At 43.9% G+C, this 25,118-nt stretch overlaps 1 protein-coding gene across 1 annotated transcript in view; it reads right to left on the reverse strand.

Moving 5' to 3' along the window:
- The window catches only part of ALMS1 (ALMS1 centrosome and basal body associated protein), a 68,746-nt gene that overhangs the window by 2,984 nt on the left and 40,644 nt on the right, over nt 1–25,118 (reverse strand). The window contains exons 9-18 of the mRNA XM_051618315.1: nt 22,182–23,919; nt 20,261–20,386; nt 17,528–17,689; nt 13,359–14,548; nt 10,278–10,392; nt 8,773–9,027; nt 7,400–7,644; nt 6,302–6,485; nt 6,027–6,090; nt 3,130–3,229 (exon numbers count right to left, since the gene is read on the reverse strand). Of these exons, the coding sequence (XP_051474275.1) occupies nt 3,130–3,229; nt 6,027–6,090; nt 6,302–6,485; nt 7,400–7,644; nt 8,773–9,027; nt 10,278–10,392; nt 13,359–14,548; nt 17,528–17,689; nt 20,261–20,386; nt 22,182–23,919 (4,179 nt within the window). The remainder of the gene's footprint in view (nt 1–3,129; nt 3,230–6,026; nt 6,091–6,301; nt 6,486–7,399; nt 7,645–8,772; nt 9,028–10,277; nt 10,393–13,358; nt 14,549–17,527; nt 17,690–20,260; nt 20,387–22,181; nt 23,920–25,118) is intronic.

Raw genomic sequence — 25,118 nt, forward strand, 5'->3', positions numbered from 1 at the left:
AAGAATAACCCTCAGCCACCTTCTAAGCACAGGAATTTTGCTAAGTTTCAAGGAGCTCCCAGTGCCTCCTCCTAAGGATCCCATTCTCACTCAGTGCTGACAAAACTGTTATTTCATTGCCCCACATCACCTCTGTAGCACAGAAATGCCTTAAAACACACACTGACAGCCCTTACTTCTCAGCTGTCCTCCAAGAGTATTTTAACTTGTACTTTACAAAAGGTAAGAAAATTTTATGTATATTCACTAACTTGAGGCCTTACTTTGAGCCAAATCAACTCAGTTTCAGCTCATCCCTCAACCTGGACACTAAATCATTATTCTTGGTTTCCTACAGCTTATGACAAAAGACACGTTGCCTCCAGAGAGCAGCATGTCCCACATTGTGGCTGTTGCTGCTCACACTGGAAACATACAATTTTGCTGGTTTTCTCCTCACAACATATTCCTCAGAAGCTGGTGTTCGTGTCTCTTCTGAAGCACTGGCCCATCAATATGGAGCTGTAACTAACATACCTTTAAATCCAGCGTGAGGATGCTTCAGCAAACAGCACTTGTCCATGTCTGTGCAGATGTGAGGGCACATGTTGATTTAATTGTTTTCATACCCAAATTTTAATCATCCCTACCTAACCTGTGAGCCCTCAATGCCCTGTAGAAGTGGCACGAGTGTGGTACTGCTGGATAACCCCATCCTCAGAGCCAGCTGCCCTGCTGTTAGTGTGCACACCTGATTTTACCTTTACATGTCCACCCCTTTGGTATCAGTGACAGAAAGAGAAGCAGACAGTGTCCCAGTGCCTTCCTGCATGATGGCTGAGATGGAATAAACTCAGGATCTAAGCACACTTCACTAGTGCAACAAAGTGTTCAGCCACAGGTGCTGGGAAATGTGCTCAGACTCCACTTCTGGCAGTTTAAGCCATCCCCACCTGCCCAGAGCTTCCCTGCCAGGTATTAGGGTTTGCACAGCAGCAAGTCAGCCAGAAAAATCCAAGCATAAGCCCCAGATGCTCCAGAACAGGCTGCCTCAGCACACACTTCACCAGCAGTTTGACCTACTAAGCTGCTCCCTGGACTGGCTGGGGCACGAGTACAGCCTTTCCCCATCAGGTTGCCCAGTGCCAGCCTGCCAAAATCCAAAGAGTGAAGGACAAAAGTTTCATGAGGGACAGGTGATGCCCCTGAGCACTGTCCTGGCAGTCAGGGAGCACAAGCACTATGCCCTGCTGCACACCCAGACTTGAGCAGGGCACTTGACTCCCTGCCTCCCTCTCTTTGCCTGGATATGTGCCAAATGATCTTGGAAGGAACTGTCCCCCACTAGATCTGTATGAGGTTCACCAGGACTCCTCTGGGTGACTGCAATTAAAACAAGAGCCAGATTCATTCCACAGATCTGATCTGCTGTTCTACACCAGCACACACCTGCCACCATGAGACACTCCAACAACAGTTTGGGTGCAGTGCCACAGCTCGTCTTGGTGATACAACTCTCATTACTCAAGGTTTTAGTCTAGCTTTTGTACCAGCCACTTCCTTCTCCTAATACTCTGTGTCACCCTTGGAGTCACTCCACAAAATCTGTGGTTCTTGTTTTCATGCACGCTCAGATCTGCTTCGAAACGGGTGCTCTCAGCAACACACCAACCAAATCCTAAACAAACCATTCTCTCTATTTCCAGCTACTCCCTGCAGCTCTTCTGCATTAGCAAGGAAGTAAAAAAGATTACAGTATTTACTGCAGTGAATCTGCCCTCTTCCAATCAAAACCAGACTTGTATACACAACTTCTGACCCGATTCCCTCTCTGCTTCCAGCTGACTGTGCTACTTCAAGACAAGGACTGCCAGCACTCATTAAGATCTTACTGTACCAGCACCAGAGCTCCTCAGACTACTGAAAAAATATATCCTGCATATACCCTGCAAAGCACAGCATCAAATTCCAGTGATTCTGGTGGTTAAGCATCCACAATCAGATTAGGAAAGTATTCTGGATAATACATTGCCTTACAAGCCCTGACTTTTAAAATCCAATTACTGCTGTTCCCAACAAATAACTGACCTTGTTATCCAAGCACTGGTAGGACAACTCAGCCAGAAAAGAGAAGCAATGCTAAAACTGGGGCAACCTTCAGATCCAGAGGCAAAAAAAAATAAAAAAAGAGTTTTCTTTTTTAATGCATGTCCTTAAACCACTGAGGCTTATAATGCAGTGCACTGCCTGCTGCCAGAGTTCTCCAGAAGGCAGTATTTTATGGTATAGGCTTTAGTTAAAGAGCAAGAAGGTAAGTCAAGTTAGAACCTCAGTGTTGCTGTTGCAAACTGATGCTTCTCATATTTTAGTTCTTCTTCTTAGTAGAAAGATTAAGCATAGGGATGCCTAGAGCAGCTCAAAACGTGACTCACTCATCAGTTTTGGAGATGCACTTCTCAGAGAGGACAGGTTGCCCAGGGAAGCTGTGGCTGCCCCATCCCTGGCAGTGTTGAAGGGCAGGTTGGATGGGGCTTGGAGCAACCTGGGCTGGTGGGAGGTGTCCCTGCCCATGCAGGGGGGTTGTAACTAAATGATCTTGAAGGTCCCTTCCAGTCTAGGATTCTATGATTCTATGAAATGGGCCTTCTTTGTTTTATCAGGACATTTTTGCTCATCCTTGTGTATAAACTGGCACTGCTCATTGCACACAAATACTAGATAATCAGACGTGTGCCCATGGGAGGGCAGAAGGTTGGAGGACTCTTCTTGTCACTTACCCTGCTTAACCCAAGGGAGTCTTTAGCACAGGGTTCTTGAGTCTTTCTATGGTTATTTGAACCTGTGCTGTGCATCTGTTACACGTTCTACAATGTATGCTTTCATCAGGACCATGCTTCCTTGTCTTTTTTCCACACACCACGTGTAGGTACTGGAAGGATTCCAGGTGAGGTCAGGGAAATTTTGCTCCAAGTTTTGCTAAGCTCGACTGCCGTGACCCTGACCAAATGCTAATATAACCTCACCACTCTAAGCTGCAAAAGAACTCCACCCAACTAACATTCAGTGAATAGTACCATCCATCCTGCTTGTGACCTCCAAAAAAAATCCATCTCCAATGCTGCAGCAGGAATGCTTGAGCAGAACACCCACCGTTTTGTAGAGCTGTGCTTTCAGGCGGTACGAGTTGTATTCCATCCTCCTCTTCTCCTCCTCTCGCTTCTTCTGCACCTCTGGCAGCTGCTCATAGATCCTCCAGTGGCAATAACAGAAAGTCAAAAAAATAAGTGACTTGGCAGGAAATTGCTGATATAAAAAACCCCACCCTCCGTTTTCCCTTCACGTTCTGTTCAAGGCCACTGGCCCAACCCCACCAGAGAAACAACTATCTGGGGGTTTTCCTAGTGTCACACAGGGAAAATGTTGGTGTGATACCGGAAATTCCCACATCCCATACTGCCTCGTTCTACAAGCAGCACCTCCCAAAAGGCAGTGTCTGTAACATTAAAATGATGTGATCATCCCAGCTGCAAAAGGTAGAGCCTCAGTGTCTCCAGCCCAGAACAGCCCCACTGCTATGGGGATTTGCCCATTCCCAGTACCACGTTTATTCAGGACCAGCAACACATTAATGACAAGAACAACCTGATTTAAGCTATTGAGGTGCTTTTTTTTAGTATTTTCAACATTAAAGTGTTGTCCTGTGAATGCTTTGTCTTCTCCATTGCTGAACTTCTCTCACACCAGAGCCAAACAGCAAGGGATGCTCTGACCTGAAGGTGCTCAGGACAGAGGCAGTGTGCTTTTCTGGTCCAGTTTATGTGTCACCAGCTCAAGGAGGGACCACGGAGCCAGGACGGCAGTAAATTCCTCACACTTACTGCCCAAATCTTCTTTTAAGATCATAAAGCTTTATTAATGTCATGACACTGGTTGCCAAGAAAGACACAGCTTCAAAACCCTGTGGTTTATGGGAAGCAGAAGTGAATCATGTTCAAAAATTTCAATCCTGTCCTATTTAAAGCAAGACAGACCCCCCTATAACTCCTTCTTAATGTGCTCATTCAATAACCAGGAAATAAGAAAAAATACAAACTTGTTACAGAGAAAATACTGCATTATGCTCTTTTAGAGACTCCTTCGTTCTTATGTCAGTACAACACCTTTACATAATTACTGCTGGCACTTTAAAACACATCTATGTTCAGCTCTTCAGATCTGAAAGTCCTTCACCAAGCTCCACTTTGAACACTGCAAACCCAAGCAGCCCTCCAGCCAGGAGGGGCACCTTTGGCAATTATCTGGGTACTGATTCCAGCAGGAAAATAAGTCATACTTCATAGAATCATAAAATGGTTTGGGTTGGAAGGGACCTTCAAGACCATCAGGTTCCAACCCCCTGCATGGGCAGGGACACCTCCCACCAGCCCAGGTTGCTCCAAGCCCCATCCAACCTGCCCTTCAACACTGACAGGGATGGGGCAGCCACAGCTTCCCTGGGCAGTCTGGGCCAGGGTCTCACCACCCTCACAGCAAAGAATTTCCTCCTCATGTCTCACCTAAATCTCCCCTCCTCCAGTTTTAATCCATTGTCCCTCGTCCTCTCACTCCCTGCCTTTGTCTAGTCTTAATCTCACCTCTTCCAGTTTTAATCCATTCCTCCTCATCCCATCCCTCCCTGCCTTTGTCCCAAGCCCCTCCCCAGCTTTCCTGGAGCCCCTTCAGGCACTGGAAAGTGCTCTGAGGTCTCCCTGGAGCCTTCTCTTCTCCAGGATGAACACCCTCAACTCTCTCAGCCTGAAATACCAGTAAGAGGCAAATGTGCACCAGTTTTCACCAGTCTGCTATTCAGTCAGTCCAAGTTAGGTGTCACTTGCATGTTTCAAAGGAGAGAGGGATGAGAAGTTAGCTGGAAAACAAGAATTCCAGGCAGAATCAAGAAAGCCAGGATCAAACCCAAATCCCAAATAGTACTGAATTTTATCTCCTGTCTAATGTGCCAGCATCAGCTAGGGAGAGCCATACACATTTGTAGCTTCTAGAACTCCCCACAGAGTGGAATTGAGAAGCAAGCAAATACACATCCAACACCAATAAAAAGAAGAAAAAAAAACCACCATTAAGAGGTTTAGAACAAGAAGTGGATGACGCAGAACTGCAGGTTCATTCACTGAAATTGTTCTCATTACCTTTAGCTAATTTGCCATGAGAAATTCCTTTTATATCCTCACAGAGAAAAGAAAAAAGCTCCTGCACTTCTAGGTGTGGATTTCAAAATAATGGTACGGAATAAATTATTTTTCAGCTCCAACAGAGAACTGGAGCATAGAATCATAGAGTGGCTGAGGCTGGGAGGGACCTTAAATATCATCAGGTTCCAACCTCCCTGCTATGAGCAGGGACACCTCCTGCAGACCAGGCTGCACAAGCCTCATCCAGCCTGGCCTTAAGCATGACAGCAGCAAGAACAAAATAAAAATAGCCACCAAGTGTGACTGCCTGAGTCAGTCTCCACAGAAGTCCTGCTGACTTTGGTAATTATGGAATCAGAGTTTCTGAAAACACACAAGTTCAGATACGTTGATCTCTCAGTCCTAGGGACCCAAAGCCAAGCCCTTCCACTTCAGCTTAGACACACAGGCATGGGTACCCTGGAGAGCTGACGTATTTACCACTTCTGTCACCTCTCCAAGGCCCTAATAATACTTTTAAATGCCAAAAGCACTGAAATAAAACATTTGCTTTGGACTCTCCCAGCCTGTATATCAAGGGGTTATTCTATATATTGCATATCCCAGGAGGTAGCTTGTGAAATTGCAGCGTCACTCGGGTTGGGAAGGACCTCAGGAGTCCCCCAGCCCAACCTCCTGCTCAAAGCAGCTCCAACTTCAAGGCTAGGCGAGGTTGCTCAGGCCCCATCCTATCAACTTGCTACTATGGTTGCTTCAAACCCCATCCAACCTGGCCTTGAACACCTTCAGGGAGGGGGCAATTCCTGCCTATTTCCTCAGCTCACTTATCTACCCAAAACAAGATTTTCTTAACCTTACCGTTTAGATCTTTGAACCATTTCACTCCTTGGAATTGTTCTTCTCTTTTCTTTAGTCACTAAACCTAAATGGGAAAATTTGAGACAAGAGAACAGTGAACAAGTCTGCTCCTCACAAAGAACACCACTGCCACAATATCACCTTCTTTATAAACTATGGATTCTTATGGACAATAAAGTGAAATAATTGTAATGCTTGTCTTGAAAACACACACACCCTTCATGTGGAAATGCATTAAATCCTATAGAACACGAAGAGCAGAACCATGAAGGTACCTCTCTCAGCCAGCATGTGACTTGCAGTCCTGTAGCCTTTTCTCTTCTCCAGGGGATTAAACAGCTCTTCTCGTTCAGCCTGCAGCTGGCTCTGCATCCTCCTCTCCTCCATCACCAGCTTCAGGTGCTTCACACGCTCCCCAGAGCGGGAGATGAAATCAGGGCGACGTGCTGCAAGAGCCTCCTGAGGAGGGATGACACAAAACAGAGCCTCAAGTGGCCAGACTGTCTCCCTACAGTCAATAAGCAAGTTCTCTAACACCATCCCCAAAGCACGGGAAAAAAAAAGAAATCCCATCAAAACAGCATTTGGCAGGACATCCAACATGTTGTATCCCTAATGCTGGGTGGATCCTCGGAGCCCTTCTTTCACAAACTATTTGCCAACAACCAGAAAAATAAATGCTCAGTAAAAAAAATCTAAAATAATTAGGAAAAGGGACACAAATATCATCTCCAAAAAGGCACAGCAAAGTTCACAAAGTTGAGCCCCGAGGAGACTCTGGAACATCAGTCTCCCTTGTGTAAATCAGTGGGCACATCAACTTCAGCAGTTCCGTTTGGATCAGAAGTGGAGTTTTAGAAGCCATCTCCTCTGTTTGCCACACTTCAACTTCCAACACAGAGCAGTCCCTGGGAACACGAGCAGATGCAACTGAACTCAAAGAAACCTCTGAAGTGCACACCATACATGCAGGTGTATGAACACACACACACTGCTTGCACTGTATTCATTAAAGCCCATTTTAATTACATCCTACGTACACCACACAGCATCATTTCTGCATGGAAGAAAAGTATGAACTGACAAAGTCAGCTACATTTCCCTCTACCTCCTGAAGAAAAATTATTTAAGCTCTAAAATATTAGATTAATTAAAATACATGAGCATGTTGTGAAGGGCAGATTATCATAACCAAACTGACAAAATCATTGGTTTTCTTGGGGTTTGGTTGGTGTTTTTTTAAGCAGGAGTGGTCTGTAACATGTTGACTTCCACTGGTTACAAAGGCAAAATAACAAACCAAAGGAACAAAACGTGTTTCCACCAGGTCAGCATCACTCCCCAGCTCCTCCTGAGACCCCAGCAGCCTGTACCTGGAGGGTCAGCTTCACAAGTGGTCGCAAGGACCTGTTCTCAGCAGCTCTTTCTGGAAGTGCTGGCTCAATCCCATTGCTGTGCTGCTCCTCCTGCCAGTTCTTCTCTCGGAGAGGCTCCCTCCAGGGCTTTGTGCTGGTCAATGGTTCAAACCAAGAGGGACCAGGACCAGAAAAGGGACTGGAATGGTTTTCCTTCCTAGATTCAGATTTCAAGTCTTCTGCTCGGACAAACCATGAAATCCCTGTTAGAAAGAACCCAGAAGAGAATCAAGATTTGCAGACAATACATGGGTCTGTTTTCCATCCCCATCTAGGGCCCTCCATGCCCAAGGCTGTCACTGAATGCCATCAGTGGCCTAATACTGCAATAAATACTTCAGTTTAATAACAGTGGGGCTCTGCAGCAGATACCTTTGGCAGTTTCAAAATCATTCCCTTGCCAAGTGTCATAAAACTAGCAAGTCTTTCTCAAACAACACTTTTGACAAAGTACCAAATGGTTTAGTTTGTTTGTGTTTCTCTCTTTACAGAAACATTTATTTATCAGCAAATACACATTTTTAAGGAGCCTCTGTGCTGTCCTAAGTCCTACAGTTTTTTATAGATGCTTTTGAAGACCAAATGCTTTCCATCTTCCTAATGTTAAATATGTATCCAAGAATTAGATTCCTCACAGTTTACATACATAATGGGATCTGAATACATCAGCTAGTACTCTGAAGAGATATTCTACATTTTCTAAATTCAACCAGGATGAGAGAGGATGATTTGTCCCTACAACAACGACAATGATGACTAGGGAAAACATTTCTAAACATTTAATCATGACATTATGAAGACTGACAGGAAACGTTAAAAAAAAAGAAGTCAGGAGGCTACACCATCAGCTCAAAAATGCAACTCTAGATTAAAAAAAAAAAAGAGAGGTAGTTCTTCTGGAATCACAATCTTCCCTCAAGTACTCCCAAAAAGGGACTTTTTCTTTGCAGGCTCAGTAAGTAAATTAAAACTAGTAAGTACAACTTAGAGTGACCAGTTACTCAGAGCTTAACTGAACCTTTTAAACCTAGAAAAATCAAAATAAGTATCTACATGATTCCCATCTCATTCATCTTTCCTTGGCTTATTCGTTTCCTGTTTACTGCCTTTACTGCCTAGGTTGCATCTAACAGCTTGATTGAAAGTGCTATCACAATAGAGAGCTTGCTTGAAATAATGTTTAAAATTCATTGATTAAAAACAGAGTAAGAACTGACTGTGCTAGTGACAGACTACTCAGTGTCCTGGCTAATCCTCCTCACATATTTTGTTGGTTGCTGTTGAGATGCACAGCTTTTCTGGTCTGCAGAGAAAGTCTATTTTGGACTGACCTTGTGGTAAATGCAGCCTGCTCCTTTTCATCCTTTTCTCCACAGAAAAATTGCCTGGCTGCCCCTTCTGCTTCTCCTTGCTTCCTGCTGCCTGATGATCTGTGGCTGTACCATCTGACTCTCCAAAAATACCATCAACATGATGCCAGGGTTCCTGTGGCCCTTGACTTGGCTGGCTAGGTCTTGGGGTAGGGAAAGTCACACCAACATCTCGAGTGTTTTTCTTGGTTGCACTGCTCACAATCTCCAAGTCTCCTGCAGTTGAAAACGAAGCAGCAACATCTTATTCCAGAGCAACATCTTATTCCAGAGCAACATCTTATTCCAGAGCAACATCTTATTCCAGAGCAACTGGAAGTACTTCAACACCAGCATGTCCAACATGCATCCTTCAGGAGCTGACCCTCAATTTTTACTCTCAAGCTGAAGGATCACTTTTTTAATCCTCCCTTCAAAAGGGAAACTCTTAGATATTCCCACTTCCAATTCAAGGAGATCTTACAGTGACTCAGGATTGTTACTATATGATAATCTGAGTAACATTAAAGTGGGGGAAACCAAGCACCCCCAGCAAAACAAGCATATATATATGCTTTTATATATATATATATGCTTTTTCATATACATAAAATTTAACCTGAACCAACTTGCCCCTTGCTGGGGACCTTCAAATCTGCTGCTGAAAGACACACTGCCAGGTCAAGACACAGATTTACAATTTGGATTAATGAACTGCAGGCTTTACTGGACCTGTTACTTACATCCTGTGTCCCATCCAAAACTGTTTCAGCTACAGCAGATTGGTTTGCCAACAGCACTACCAATATTTAACAGAAACATTTAAGGTGGAAGGTGTCAACTAACATTCAAAAAGTCGTAACACCATCTTGAAAACGAGCCATGAAAATACTTTGCTGATTCAATCCACTCAAATAATAAAGAAAAAACAGTGTTAAATAAATAATTAAATGTCTGGTGAATAAATTACTCCAGCTGACGATGGGAACTTGGTGTGTAAATGAAGGCAATGAAGAAGCTGGTAATTGCCACCAGAAGAACCCAAATGCAGCAGTGCACCAGTCCAGGGTCAGCTGATGCTTTAAATATAATATAACATCCAAAATCTTACAAAGAAGAACACGGAACACTGCAGCTGCCTTCTGAAATAGCATATGTTCTGTGAGTAACAGATGTCTTGTGGATAAAACATTAAAAATACAGGTAGCTCACCTTTACTACTGAAATGGATCAGAAACTTGGGTTAATAAACTAAAGTTTAAATGAAAAAAATGGCTACTACTCATGCAGCCCAAGAAGGGAAACGAAATGGCTCATTTCAATTAACAACATCTCTCTCTCTCTCTCAAAAAGCATTTGAAGTGAATCTAAAGAATGCTGCTTGCACACACCCATCACCAGAAACATGCAACAGACTTTGAAGAAGGGTTTCCAAAGAGGTGAAAGGCAGAAGGAAATACAGAGAGGTCTGGAATCCAACAACTCACCTGCCTGGATACCTTTGTTTAGCATCCGTGCCCGTTGCCTGTTCCTAAGAGCAGGCCTGGGCTCCCAGGAGCTGCTGCTGGCAGAAGTTGAATCCAACGAAAGGGAGATTGCCTGCTAGAAAAAAGAAAATACAAGCAAGAGAATAAAAATTCCTGAAATGCTAACAGGAAGGAACAAGAGAGCAGGTTTTAAACAGAAAAAAAGTTCTAGTCATCACCCTGGCCTGGCAAGACAGACGCAGAAAACCCTTGGCTGTGGCAAGACCATTCGTTGGTTGTATTTTCAAGAAAGACTGAAAAGTGTGATATATTTCTGCTTTGGAAAGACAGAGAATAAACATCTATATTGAATCCTACATTCCTACCCTTTCAAACCAAAAGCCTTTAAAGGTTGCTGGGTTTGCTGCAGGGACAAACTGTCTTGAAAGATTAACATGTTGCTTTGTAAATTCATCCTGAACTCCAGTTCTGTACCACTGGCAAGGAAGAGCTAGGTCCTTTCAAAACGTGGGATGTCCTCTCATCACCCTGTGATCCTCATTACACGAAGTTCTCCAGGTGGAGAAAATCCAACTCAATAAAAAAAAAAAAAGAAAGAAAGAAAAGACATATGGCAAGAGCATGGCTGAGGCAAAATGCTAGTTTCACATCTTCCCCATTCACACAAGCAGATGTTGCAGCTGCAGGGGTGTAAGCAGCACAACTTTGCCACAACAAATTAATTTCCATTTGATGGTGTGTTAGAACTTCCCACTAAGAAGGAATTTCCTCTGTAAGTGTAATGCACCTTGTCCACAAGCTTTTTGGCTAGATATAACCCAGAGCAAGTTAGTGCTTCATTAACAGCAATTAACTGACAGTGCTTCCCCAGGCTCTGAACCCAACAGTGCAGCACAGCCCAATCTCTGCAACTCCACTGAACCTCATTTTTAATTATGAAACAGATTGGGTTTTTTGCCTTGATCATAGCAATTAGTATCCTATTTGTAACTCCTCGTGTCAACCACGATGGAAATGCACAGAGGCTTCTTTATCACCTTTTTACTGAACCTCTGCTCTCACCACTTCAATGCCAAAGATAACTTCATTTCAACGTTGAAAGAGGCAATTTTTCCTCTCATGCATATTGACATGAACTGGGTTTTAGCTTCATAAAGCTGTTGCAGCTCTAGCAGAGTGCACCAGAGAGATGTAGTAGATTTGTATCTTATTTCAGAGAACAGCAGCAAATTCAAACACGTGCTCAGCAAAAGGGAAGAGAGCATAAAAGAAAAAAAAAAAAAGCCAGATAACTCATTTCCATGCACGTGCAGATCAAGCCATAAAAATAAATACAAGCAGCCATTCAGTGCTGAATGTTGAGATGCATATTTCTCTTGGGACTAGAATATTCCGTGCTTTTAAAGCCCTTCAGCAGCTGAATAGCACAACCTTTAGCTTTGTACCTGCTACCAGATGGCAGCTTGAAGAGTGCTTTAGAAATAACAGAAACTGGAAAAGATAAAAACCTTCTGGGATGGGTTCAGCATCTATAAATGAAAAAAAAAAGCTGTAACCAAGTTTTCTGGAAGCAGAGCTGACAATAGGCTCTGATAAAAAAACCTGAGCTACACAAAGCAGCACTTGCCTGAAGGATTTATACACTAGTGTCTGTACCACAGATATTTGCAACTTAACAGAAAAAAAACCCCTTGATTTCTGCCTGCCAAGCATGACAGAAATTACCCAAATTTGGATTTTAAAATTAAGTTTTGCCATCGATTTTCTCTTACTCCTTATTTGAGGTGACTCATGTGTCTCTTTATATGTAGTTTTATAAAGAAAGTGACATCAGCAGATAAAAGATAGTACTTTCTAAAGCCATATGACTGCACTGAGTTATCTCACTGGGGATTTTAAGAGGCAAAAATCTAGGTGGTGTTTTTTAAGGTCCAAATAGACACTGAAAGATTATTCACAACATAGAATAAAAGAACCTCCTATACACCACAACCATGCAAGAAATGTTGGATCTTGATTTCACTGTTAGATGGTCAGTGTTCTGATGAACAGTCCTCCTGTTGCAAAGTCTATGAGAATTTTATTTTACCTTCAAATAAGTATTATAAATAAAAATAACAATAAACCATGTTCAAAACCACTCTCAGTCTTGAAAAAGCCTGTTTCTCCCCCAGACGTGCATTCCTGAGCTTACTTGACACAGAGCAAGTTTGAGTTGTTTCTATTAAAAAGAAAATCAAACTCATTTCAACGAGATCTATTAGTAATGATGACTCTACCAGTTTCTTCCAGAAATACAAGAAATATTTCTCACTTGTTCCTGGACTTTTCAGGATCAATGTATACTACAGAACACCAAAACTCTGTCATTTCCTGCTACAATCACCCAAGCCAAGGCCACCTTACAGGAAATTCATTTTCATTTCTCCTCCAGAGGACAATGGCCAAATTGAACTGAAGTGATCAGAAAGATTTGGAACAGCTTCACTCCAGACTTTTCACACAGAATCCTTAGGGACAAGACTTTTTCTTTTAATATACCTGAACTGCCAAATACAGAAACTGAAGAAGGTTACAACCAACACTTGGCAAAACTAAATAATTCCAACATTTAAACTAGACAAACAGTTAGAAAATTCAAATTGTAATTCCAACCTATATGAAATGGTATTTATCACTGCCCAGAGATATCCAGGTAGCAATATCCAGTCAAAATCTACAACCACAACTCTCCACCACTGGTTTTTCAGCTCAAGCACAGAACCTGCAGTTAACTAGAAATCAGATACAGCAGGATCTGGCTTCCCAAGACAAACCAAGGCAGAGAAAAGAAAAATAAGAACAAAGGGAAAGAAAGTCCAAGTGATGTTTTAAGATGTTTTGATCTCCTCCTTATTTCTGGAAAGGCAGAGACTTGTTTGAGCTACTTACATCAAAGACAGAAGCCTATCATGTAAACAACACTGGGAAATGTTAAATGATTTTCCAAGCAACAAACTGTACTAGTAACTATTGCACAGCAGGTTGTGACTTCCTGTAAAGATCAGTTAAAACAGTCTTTTGGTCTAACTGACCACATACCTGGATCTCTTTCCTTCTCCTGTGTCTCTCAGAAGTAACCTTTGGATATTCCACACTCTCTGTTTTGCCACTTCCCTTGTCCCACTTTTCAGAGTGATTTTTCTGGGAGTTGATGGTATAGTAAAGCTGGGAGAGTCTTGGGGACACCCTCACTCTTTTGTGCCCAAAAGCCCTGATCAGCCTGGCAGTGTCAATTGTGGAAATGGAACTGCTCACCTCAGCCTGGGTTCCAGTTTCCACCTCTGTCAGGGTCACTGCCTCTGATTCTGAGGTGATGGAACTGATGGTGGTGCCATGACCTCCACTAAGCCTTGCCTCTGAGGAGGTGTCACTAAGAGTTTCCAAGTACTGCTGGTGCTCCAAAATCTTATCCATGTGGCAGATAATTTTCTCTCCTGACCTATTTTTCCTGAGCTCAGCCAGGCTATTTTTATCATGGGTCACACGTGGCCTGTCTTTGACATGTGTTGCATTAGGCTCTGAGGTACTTTCAGACGTGACCTTTTCTGGCAGTCTGATTTTCTTCTGTCCTCTTCCCTCTCTTTTCTGTTCAGAAAGGCTCCTCTCAGGTTTCTCTGGCATGAGTGTATGCTTAACGGGGTTCTGAAGGAGCCTGGCCAACCGATCCAGGCGCTCAACCAGGGACAGTTCACCATTTCTCCTGAAATCATGGTGCTGGTGCCTCTTCTGGCACTCCAAAAACTGGATCCAGAGCTCATCTAAGCTACCACTGGAGTGGGTTCTCTGCTTGGCTGGCAGCTCTTTCTCCACATGCTCATTAAGGCCAGTTGTTTGGCCAGATGGCAAAGGATAATTCCTAGCTGCCTTTAGGTCTGCTTCTCTTCTGCCACGCAGCTCCCTCCTTGACCTTCCATTCCCCAAAGATGTGCTAACATCCAGATCCTCATTCCTGCTGTAATCTGCTTCTGCAGAGAGTGGGAAGAACTCCTTGTCACCATCTTTTTTGTGATGGAGAGAGAAAACACGTTGATGACGACGTGCTCTTTTCTGATTCTGCAGGACAGCCTTTAAGGAAGGTCCAGCATGTCCAAGACCAGAACTGTCTTCTGACAGCTCACTGTTAGACAGAAAGAAGCTCTCACCCACGGGCACTGGGTGCTGGAGGTTTAGCTGTGCAGATCTGAAGACTGGATGAGTGGTTTTTACAGACTTCGAATGACCTGTGCGTTCTGGAAGAGAAGAAAACACCTTAAAAGTTTGTTTCATTACAGGGAAGCAAGTAGGAAACAACAAATCTTAAACAATATTCTTTTCATGCTAACACTTCCCAAGCAAAAGCAGGAAACACCATAACCATTCCTGAAACACAGCAAACTTTGGAGTGAAGTCTCAGCATTATTAAAGGTATATAAATTATATTTTCCATCCTTTGGAAGACAAAATCCAAAGGATTATTATACCCTACTGAATCTGAAGGAGGAATCCAGCTACCCCACTAACCAAAATTAGGATCAAGTCCTTATTTATATTTAGGGAAGCTGAGGACATTATGTAGCACCCACAGAGGCAGATTCTCTGCAGCCCCTCCCTATACTGCAAGGTGTTCCACACCATTTTGGTCAAGTCTATCATTTCAAGATGCCTTATGAAGAACTAATAGATGTCACAGAAATAAAAAGTTAACACAAAAAAAGAACAGACCATTTATGACTGGTAACATGGGTGATTTGGTAACAGAGAGCTGTCAGGAAATGCACAGCAAGCTCTATCAACAGCAGGAATCACACTCATGCTAGTTCTTCTCTAGCTCTCCAATACTCATCCCAAATTTGTTGCTTTATTTGTGTTTTTGTTGTTTTGTTTTAAACAGTGCTGTGACCTACTGATGAAAACAGGACTGGAAACCAGCTCTTCCTTTCTTCATCTGTGCAAGTCTTGCCACTGATTCAGCAAAAGTGTGACAAGTCCCAGGACCAATCCTTTCCCTACCCCCAGAGGAAAAAACCTACAATCATCAGCTACGTCTTCCTAACACCTCAATTCCACATGGAAAACTGGAGTGCAGGGTAAGCTCAGGAAGGGTCACATTTCACAGAATCATAGAATCATCAAGGCTGAAAAGACCTTCAAGATCATCAAGCCCAACCATCAGCCCTACGCCCTCGTGACCACTAAACAACCTCCCTCAGCACCACATATACCCATTTTTTTTAACATCTCCAGGAGTGGTGTCTCCAACACCTCCCTGAGCAGCCTGTTCCAAGGCCTCACCACTCTTGCTGTGAAGAAATTGTTCCTAACATCCAATCTGAACCTCCCTGACACAACTTGACCCCACATCCTTTTGTCCTATCACTAGTCACCAGGGAGAAGAGGCCAACACCCACCTCATTACAGCCCCCTCTCAGGGAGTTGTGGAGAGCAATGAAGTCTCCCCTCAGCCTCCTCTTCTCCAGGCTGAACAGCCCCAGCTCCCTCAGCCTCTCCTCACAAGACCTGTTCTCCAGACCCCTCATCAGCCTCATTGCCCTTTTCTGCACCCTCTCCAGCACCTCCATGTCCTTCCTATCCTGCAGTGCCCAGAACTGCACTCAGTGCTTGAGATGCAGCCTCACCAAGGCTGAGTAGAGGGGCAGGATCACCTCCCTGATCCTGCTGGTCACACTATTCCTGATGCCTTTCCTTCTATTTAGTCACTTCTTTTCCTTGCATGTTACACATCCCTTCCCAACACACAGACACTTCAGTGTGATGTCAAGATCACAACTAGCAGAACCAGACCCTGTCTCACCAATTCTGAAATTAGAGGAATTCCCATCCAGGGTCAATGTTGATGTACTCCTGTAAGAGGTTTCTTCCACATCCTCCTGACAAGTGAGACGAGGCTTGGGAATACTAGGCAGAATTTTTGCTATTTCTGTACTTTTAAAAATTACCAACAAAATGGAAGGAATGCAAACAGGCAAAAAATAAAAACAAGTTTATATAGAGAAATTTGAAAAAAAATACATAACTTGCCTAACTTGAAGTCCTAGACAAGCTCTGTGGGCAGAGGTAATCTTTTATTAGACCATCTAAAAATATAGTTGAAGAAGTCAGAGAAGATTTTAGACATGCAAGTCTCTTCAGAAAACTTGCTTCAATTTCCAGCTGTACTGGCTGGTTTAACTAAAGGCTCTTTCTACTTAAAACTCTTTCCTTCCCTGTGTCTTTAGACCATCACAGCTACAGAAAAACACTATTAGGCAATTTTATATTAACACTTTTGTTCCTCTTTCATTTTTATCCAGGCTATTCAGAGAGACACGTGTCCACTGATCTCTGCTCCAACACACAGGTTGCCCAGAGAAGCTGTGGCCATCTTCTGTCTCAACTTACTTCTGCCCAGGAACAAGATGTAGTTCTCACACCCAACAAAAATCCTCATCCCGACACAGACTTCAGGAAGTTTGTCAGCCACTCAAAATCACTGAGAGAGGTTGTGTTCAAAAGGAGTGTCCATCAGGACTCATTTTAGCTACTGGCATGAGATACAGTGTAGAAATCACCAGGTAGCACAGGGTGATTTCATTTTGTCAGCATTCTCAACAAATAAAACCCTGAAGAAGGCTACTAGAATAGTAATCCCTCAGGAGTGCCATCCAACTAGGTTAATGGAGGGAAGGAAGGAGAAGACATCAGACAAACCAAATTAAAAATCAGTTAAATACCAACATTACAGAGATACCTTCATGACATCAGAAGACATCAGTGTATTTGTGGGAGGGAACACGAACCCAACTCAAGACACAAAGTCATCCCATCTGATTTATTGACTGGGGAGCTTCTGTCACTTTCCACACAGGCATCCTTTCTACACATGAAGAAAACTTCACACTTCACAAACTTGGGAGTGCCTTAAAAACCAAAAACCAAACCAAAACCAACCAAACAAGACACATACACCATACAAAACCAAACAAAAAAAACCAAAATCCACCAAACAAAAACCTTACAAAGGCTCTGATAAGCACTGGGGCCACTGGAAAGCTAGAAAATATAGATGTGAAAGTATTAGGGCAGTCAGGGACAGGAAAGGTAAGAAAGAAAAAAAACAATCAGCAATGTCACAAGATCAGAAATCATGAATCCTGAAACATCATTATTTTGTTCTACTTTCTTTCATGTGTTTAAAAACACAGGTAAAATTAAACACACATTGTAACTACCTGGGGAAGTTCTGATTTGCTCCTCAGCCCAGGCTAGCTTGGGCTCAGTTCTCTTCCTGCAGACTCCTTCTTTACGCTTGACAGTTGTGATGTCTGGAGGATTATCATCCCTTAAACCAGGCATGTTTGCTGGAAACCTTGGAGGAAGAGCATCATTTGACCCTGCAGATAAAGAGAGCAACAACTATGAGTAAAATAAGGAAACAGGACAAACAGAGAAATTTCACGAGACATCATCTGCAAGAAAGCCCATTATCCAGGTATTAATAGCAGTATGTTCTCCAACCAACAATCCTGGTCCCCAGGGAGCAGTTGTAGTGACTAACACAGCAGCTGTAGGTCCTCCTCCATGTTGTTTTCCATTATCTCTGGTGCCAAGGGTCTTCCCTAAGAGGTAGATACGTTTTACCTGTTCTACTAATGAGCAGAGAACACCACATGAAAATGAGCATTGGAGAAGCCTGCTAGGAAGCCAGGCACAGGACTTGGAATGTCCAGACTCCCTCCTGTTCACATTAAAATTCCAGACATTTTCACTGACTCATGTAAATATCTATTTTCCAAGCTCAGAAGAACAATGGAGAAAAACTGGAAGAGTATGTCTGTATAACCTCTACACAAGAACTCAAGGCAACAGCAGAAGAGTTCTCTATTACAGAATCACTTGGGTTGGACAAGACCTTCAAGATCTTTGAGTCCAACCATTAACCCTACTCTCCCAAGTCCAGCCCAAAGCCATGTCCCCAAGCACCACATCATGATGACTTTTCAACACATCCAGGGTTGGTGACTCAACCACCTCCCTGGGCAGCCTGTTCCAACATCTGACAACCCTTCCAGTGAAAAAGTTCCTCCTAATGTCTAGTCTGAACCTCCCCTGGTGCAGCTTGAGGCCATTTCCTCCTGTTCTATCACTAGTTACTTGTGAGAAGAGACCAGCACCGAACTCTTTACAACTTCCTCTCAGGCAGTTGCAGAGGGTGATCATCACATCACTGTCTCCTGAGGTTAGAAAGCTAAAAATGGTCCCAACTGATTTATCACCCTTGTCAACACCACCTGGTTACACTCAGTGGTTACGCTCACTTTCCTTCAGCTACTACTCGTGAGCTAAGAATCACAGAATCATAGAATCATAGAATCATTAAGGTTGGAAGGGACCTGAAAGATCATCAAGTTCCAACCCCCCTGCCATGAGCAGGGAACCCAACCACTAGATCAGGTTCCACAAAAGCTTGTCCAGCCTGGCCTTAAAAACTGCCAGGGATGGGGCATCAAAAGCCTCCCTGGGCAACCCATCCCAGTTCCTCACCACCCTTACAGTGAAGAATTTCTTCCTAATATCTGACCTAAATCTCCCCTCTCTCAGTTTAAAACCATCACCCCTTGTCCTATCACTATCTTCTCTGATGAAAAGCCCCTCCCCAGCTTTCCTGGAGCCCCTTCAGGCACTGGAAGGTGCTCTAAGGTCTCCCTGGAGCCTTCTCTTCTCTAGGCTGAACACCTCAACTCTCTCAGCCTGTCTTCATAGCAGAGCTGCTCCAGGCCTTTGATCATCTTGGTGGCCCTTCTCCAACAGGTCCATACCTTTCTTGTGCTGAGGGCACCAGAACTGTACACAGTAAAGAATCCTCTGCAGCAGGGAGTTAAAAACCCAAAACTTAGTTTTCCACCCTGCTGTACATTTTCTAGAACCTCACACTCCCTCGTACACAATGTTGAATTTTTATCTCTAGCATCAGTTTCTGCAAAACAACAGACTCGTGTCACATTTGTTCCTCTCATTTGGAACATCTTACAACAGGCAGACTGCAAAAAAGGAGTGAGCAGAGACATGCATAAACAATTACAAGCCCAATTTGTGGCTCTGCCGACTGACCTGTGCACTTACTGTTACTGTGGTATCAACCTGCTCCCCCTGGGGCACACCTGTCAGGAACTGGAGATCTCTGCAAGATTAGTTTTGTCTACATATAACTTCAGATGTCAAAGATCTCTGACTCAAAACACTCTGCCAATAAGGCCTGTAATGCTTCAGTGATATGTTCTTTATGTATAGGGGAGAACTGAAAAATAACAGCAGGCAAAGCAAAAGCAGTTGATGAACCACAGAGAATCCTCTTCTTCTGGTAAATGAGAAGTGGGAGATGGGAGGGTGTGGGGAAAGGATGAACATATTTTAAACCACAGTTAAGAATTCCATTGTTTATAGAAAGGCTTTCTACACTGGGATCCTCTAACAAGGAGGAAAGAAATTCAGTACTGAGAAAGCTACTGACTGAAATGTGTTGTATTATGCAGATATTTCAGAATGCACACATACCAAATTAATAAAAGAAGAGGAATGCACAAAATATAATAAAAGAAGGGAACTAAAAGGAAGGAGAACTGGGAGAGATATGAAAGAGTCCCAACAGAATAGTAATTCCCAGAGGAAAGTCAAGAATTGCCACGCTGTAAAGCACTGAGCCTTGTCCCTTTTCTCTGCCAGGATGGAGTTCTGACATCCCTTTCATCAAAGAAATGGAAACCACAGCCCTTGGTCAGGACTCGTACTTCTTTGTGCTCTGAAGTGGTGTGAACATGAACAAAGACATTTTTCTCTTCAAATCAATGCACTTCCTCTAAGCGAGGAGGACAGAAAGTTCTGAGCTCCACATGAAAGAGAGACATACTGAGCCAGGAACTACAACCAGCATTTGTGCATTTGGAAGACCCAAGATAAATAGGTACCTGAAGGAGAGCTCTCAGCACTGGCCTCTGACTCGACTGGAGACATTGTGGATCTTGCCTTTAGATAAGGGACATAATACATCCCAGTACTTCCACAAGGTTTATATGGTAGCAATAAGGGCTGGTCTGTGGGGATGGAAGGCAAAGCAATTAAGGGAAGTCAAGCTTCCATCCTTTAATGCAACTGAAAATAAAAGCAACAAATCAGGAGACTACTGAAGATGCTCACTGTGGTAAATTCAGAGAAACACCCTACTCTTCAGGAAAAAGAATTGTCATTCTTAATTATTTAATAGCCTCCCAGTGGTTAGAAGGCTTCATGGAATCATAGAACAGTTTAGGTTGGAAGGAACCTCCAGGATCATCCAGTTCCAACCCCCTGCATGAGCAAGGACACCTCCCTCTAGACCAGGCTGCTCCAAGCCCCATCCAACCTGCCCTTCAACACTGCCAGGGATGGGGCAGCCACAGCTTCTCTGGGCAACCTGGGCCAGGGTCTCCCCACCCTCACAGCAAATAATTTTTTCCTAATGTCTCACCTAAATCTCCCCTCCTCCAATTTTAATCCATTACTGCTTGTCTTCTCACTTGTCCAAAGTCCCTCCCCAGCTTTCCTGGAGCCCCTTCAGGCACTGGAAGGTGCTCTAAGGTCTCCCTGGAGCCTTCTCTTTTCCAGGCTGAACACCCCCAAGTCTTTACTGTTGCTGAGCTAGAAAAAGCAGCTTGCTTACCTATTCAACAATAAACCTGTGACTCACATACCCACACAACTCCCAGGTGATCTGTGATGAACAAAATAATTTTAAATGAGCATGGATCTGTCTCTCAAGTCAGTAAGAACATGCTGTCAAAACAGAATGCCAGCAAATGTTTGGACCAGAACATTATCTGACTTCTAATAGCAAAGAGATGAGGTGATCAGAGAGCTGACATTTTTTGCACTCTGATAAAACAGATATTTCATATTTCAGTGGTGTCCTGTGATAAGACAAGGGGAAGTGTCACTAAGCTGGAGCATGGGAGGTTCCACCTCAACATGAAGAAAAATTTATTTCCTGTGAGGGTGACAGAGCCCTGGGACAGGCTGCCCAGAGAGGCTGTGGAGTCTCCTTCTCTGGAGACTTTCAAGACCCATCTGGATGAGTTGCTGTGTGATCTGCCTCAGGTATTCCTGCTGCAGCAGGGGGGTTGGACTTGATGACCTTCAGAGGTCCCTTCCAGCCCCTATCATTCTATGAAAAGAATTTTCTCTCTGAACTCCCATTATTTTCAACATCTTGAGAAGAGAGAGCCTGAAGCCCTGGAAAAATACTGAGAACTACACAAATCTCCACACATTAGTATAAAACACCACTGTGAGAAACCAGGGAGCAACAGTCCCATTCCTCTGTCCGCAGATTAAGAAGCCTCCCCACATTTTCTATTTTATCCTACAGCTTTTGTAACACCCTGACCAGAGAGTATATCAGTCATCAGATATATCCCTTGATAAACAGGTATGTATCTCTGAGCCACCTGGGCTGGTGGGAGGTGTCCCTACCCATGCATGGGGGTTGGAACTGGATGATCTTTCAGGTACCTTCCAACCCAAACCAGTCTTGGATTCTATGAAACTCTTAACCAGTGAATCAAACCAAATTATCTAAAATCAAATGGTCAGAAAATGGTCTTGAACCAGACTTGTGCCCAGCAAACTCAGTTCCAGCTAAACCTGAACTGAAATACAACTGTATTTACACAATTCCCTACCTACAGGACTGTAAAGCCCAATTTTATGGGTTGGGGTTTTTTTCCATTTGAGCAACTTTTTGAGCAACCCACACAAAAAGCTGGGTTTGGTTTTGGCTTTTAAAACAGATAAATATCTTGATCTTGGAGAGATGAAAGTCTATATAGACATATAAGACACTAATTTACTCACCACCCTGCCTTGGCAAAGAGGAAGTCTTGTTATGAGATGAAGTTGTATTGTTGGGAAGTTCATGTGCTTTCTGGAGAAGCAATTGGTCATCAGCATTTTCACTGGCTTGTGAATTAATACAGATTTCAGCTGAAAAGGTGGTTTTTTGAGGGCTTTCTGTTGTTATCTGAGTGGCAGCATCAGAAGTACTTCTCCCAGTCTTTGCAGGAACTACAGAGTTGAAGATACTCTTCAGATTAGACCCCCCAGATCCCAGGACTGAGACCTGTGGGCTCTGACTGCCTTGCAGAGTCAGGTCTCGTCCTGCTGTGCTTGTCCCTGAGGAAAGCCCCAGGCAGGGATCTGCTGAAGACACTGGCCTTGGGAAAGACAAAGATCTTCGGTCTTCTGGAATAAGGTCAGCAGGTGGTAATTTAGAAATAGCTTCTGTTAAAGTTTCTGGAGTTTTTAAAGAGAAAGGTTGAGTATTCACTTCAGGTTTGTCCCAGGATCTCCTCTCATTTTCAGTGTTCAGGTCATCATGCAGCTCTGGGTTATGACACTTGGAGGAAAGAGTGATGTGGACACAAGACAGTACTTTCTTAGTTGGGGATGAAGGAGATGCAGACGTGGATAAAGTCTCATCAGCAGAGGAATGGTGAGACCTACAGATTTGCTCACTCTCAACCTCCTTCTGAACAAGAGGTGCTTTGTCAGAAGGGCTTTTCTTCTTTTCTTTCAACAACTCTGTGTGGCCTTTCAGAAAATCAGTTTGTTTGGCTGGACCTGAACCTTCCAAGCTCTCATACACTTGGCTGTGGCCAGGTGGGCTGCTTTTCTCCTGCTGGTAAGATCTTATGGAATTGGATTCATGAAATGTATTTGTGTCTTGACTGAGCCTGATATTGCAGTCAAACCCTGCAAGCCTGGCACTGTGCCTGCCCAATTCAGTCACATCTTGAGGCAGAACATCAGAAGTGTTTGCACTAAGGGTCTGTCTTCTATCAGCACGGATGCTGACAGAACCCTGATCTGACAAACAGTCTGTTTCTTGATAAGCTCCAACTCTGTAACTGTCAGCAGAGACATGATGAAACTTGTCTTTCTCCACAGTAAAAGCAATCTGATTAGACACTGAGCCAGGAAGTACTGGACTTGGAGGAGAAGTTTTAGATCTTTCCCAGGGTTGTTTGCCATGGCTCAGTTCCTCAGTGCTAGCAGAGTCAACCTCCAAAGGCATTATCCCATCAAGGCCATCTTTAGCAAGACTGCTGCCAAGTACCATGGAAGTCAGTGGAGACTGCAAACGCTTTCGAGATGAAAAGGTGATGGAAGTAACTTGCTTGGCCACTTCTTCAGAGCACTTTTCCACAGACAGCTTCTTCCGAGCTGGAACATGGACTTGTGACTGTGTATCAGAAGCAGCTGCAGACCTCACTGCACACGTGTCCCATTCCTTCCACAATGGTGAGTGAAGTTCAACAGCCTCAGATGTCTGATGTTGGCTGCAGGCAGGTGTTTGAAGGCTACTCCAAGATTTGAACTGCAGATCCTCCAGCAGGCAACAATGGGAAGGATCAGCTCTGTGTAAGGGCACAGCTTGTGCTGAACTTGACTCTAAAAGCTCTTCATTCTCAACTGCTTGTTTTTGCCTGTAAGTTTGAAATCTACTGTCACTTGAAGCTTTGAAATGCTCTATGTTCAGTTGCTGGTCCTGGCTGTGCTCAGGGGCAGCCTTCAACCTGCAGCCCCATGAATCCTGAAAAACACACAAGAATTCACACAGGTTATGTGGGTAACTTGCTGCCCTCACCAAAACCTGGACTGCAGAGCTCAGAAACCTGTGCTGTCGATAATCACCAGTCCCTCATCACACTTCCTCTGGAACTCATCTGTCAACGGAACCGATTAAAACTGGGTCTTGTTTTAAGTGCTAGCCAATTAGCTGACATGGTTTTGACCCTAGAACAAAGAGCAGCAGTGACATCTGTTACAGAACCCTTTCGTTTTGGGAACATTAGAGTTGTTAACTGCTAAGTAGGCTCAGTTGTAAATATTTCTTTGACATCTCTGCACTCACTGGAAACCACGAATAAAACTTCCTTCCTTCCTATCAGTCACCTTCATGCACAGCTGGGTGTTTGTAATAAACCCAGTCCATAACAGATGAGGAAAAATGGCTCTTTCAAATGCATATTCACCATCTGAGTTTACTATTTAAGTTCAGAGGGATTCAGAGAGACACATCCCTAAGGCTTTTTGAGTTCACTGTTTATTTCAGTAATTAAAAAGGTAGCCAGCTGGACACACAACATCACAGAAACATCTAGGTTTGAAGAATCATAGAATCATCAAGGCTGAAAAGACCTTCAAGATCATCAAGCCCAACCATCAGCCCTACGCCCTCGTGACCACTAAACAACCTCCCTCAGCACCACATATACCCATTTTTTTTAACATCTCCAGGAGTGGTGTCTCCAACACCTCCCTGAGCAGCCTGTTCCAAGGCCTCACCACTCTTGCTGTGAAGAAATTGTTCCTAACATCCAATCTGAACCTCCCTGGCACAACTTGACCCCACATCCTTTTGTCCTATCACTAGTCACCAGGGAGAAGAGGCCAACACCCACCTCATTACAGCCCCCTCTCAGGTAGTTGTGGAGAGCAATGAGGTCTCCCCTCAGCCTCCTCTTCTCCAGGTTGAACAGCCCCAGCTCCCTCAGCCTCTCCTCACAAGACCTGTTCTCCAGACCCCTCATCAGCCTTGCTGCCCTTCTCTGCACCCTCTCCAGCACCTCCATGTCCTTCCTATCCTGCAGTGCCCAGAACTGCACCCAGTGCTTGAGGTGCAGCCTCACCAAGGCTGAGTAGAGGGGCAGGATCACCTCCCTGATCCTGCTGGTCACACTATTCTTGATGCAGGCCAGAAGAGGGACCTCTGGAAGTCTCTGTTCTGAC

The sequence above is a fragment of the Apus apus genome, chromosome 4, assembly GCF_020740795.1.
Source record: "Apus apus isolate bApuApu2 chromosome 4, bApuApu2.pri.cur, whole genome shotgun sequence".
In the NCBI taxonomy this organism is placed as follows: Eukaryota; Metazoa; Chordata; class Aves; order Apodiformes; family Apodidae; genus Apus; species Apus apus.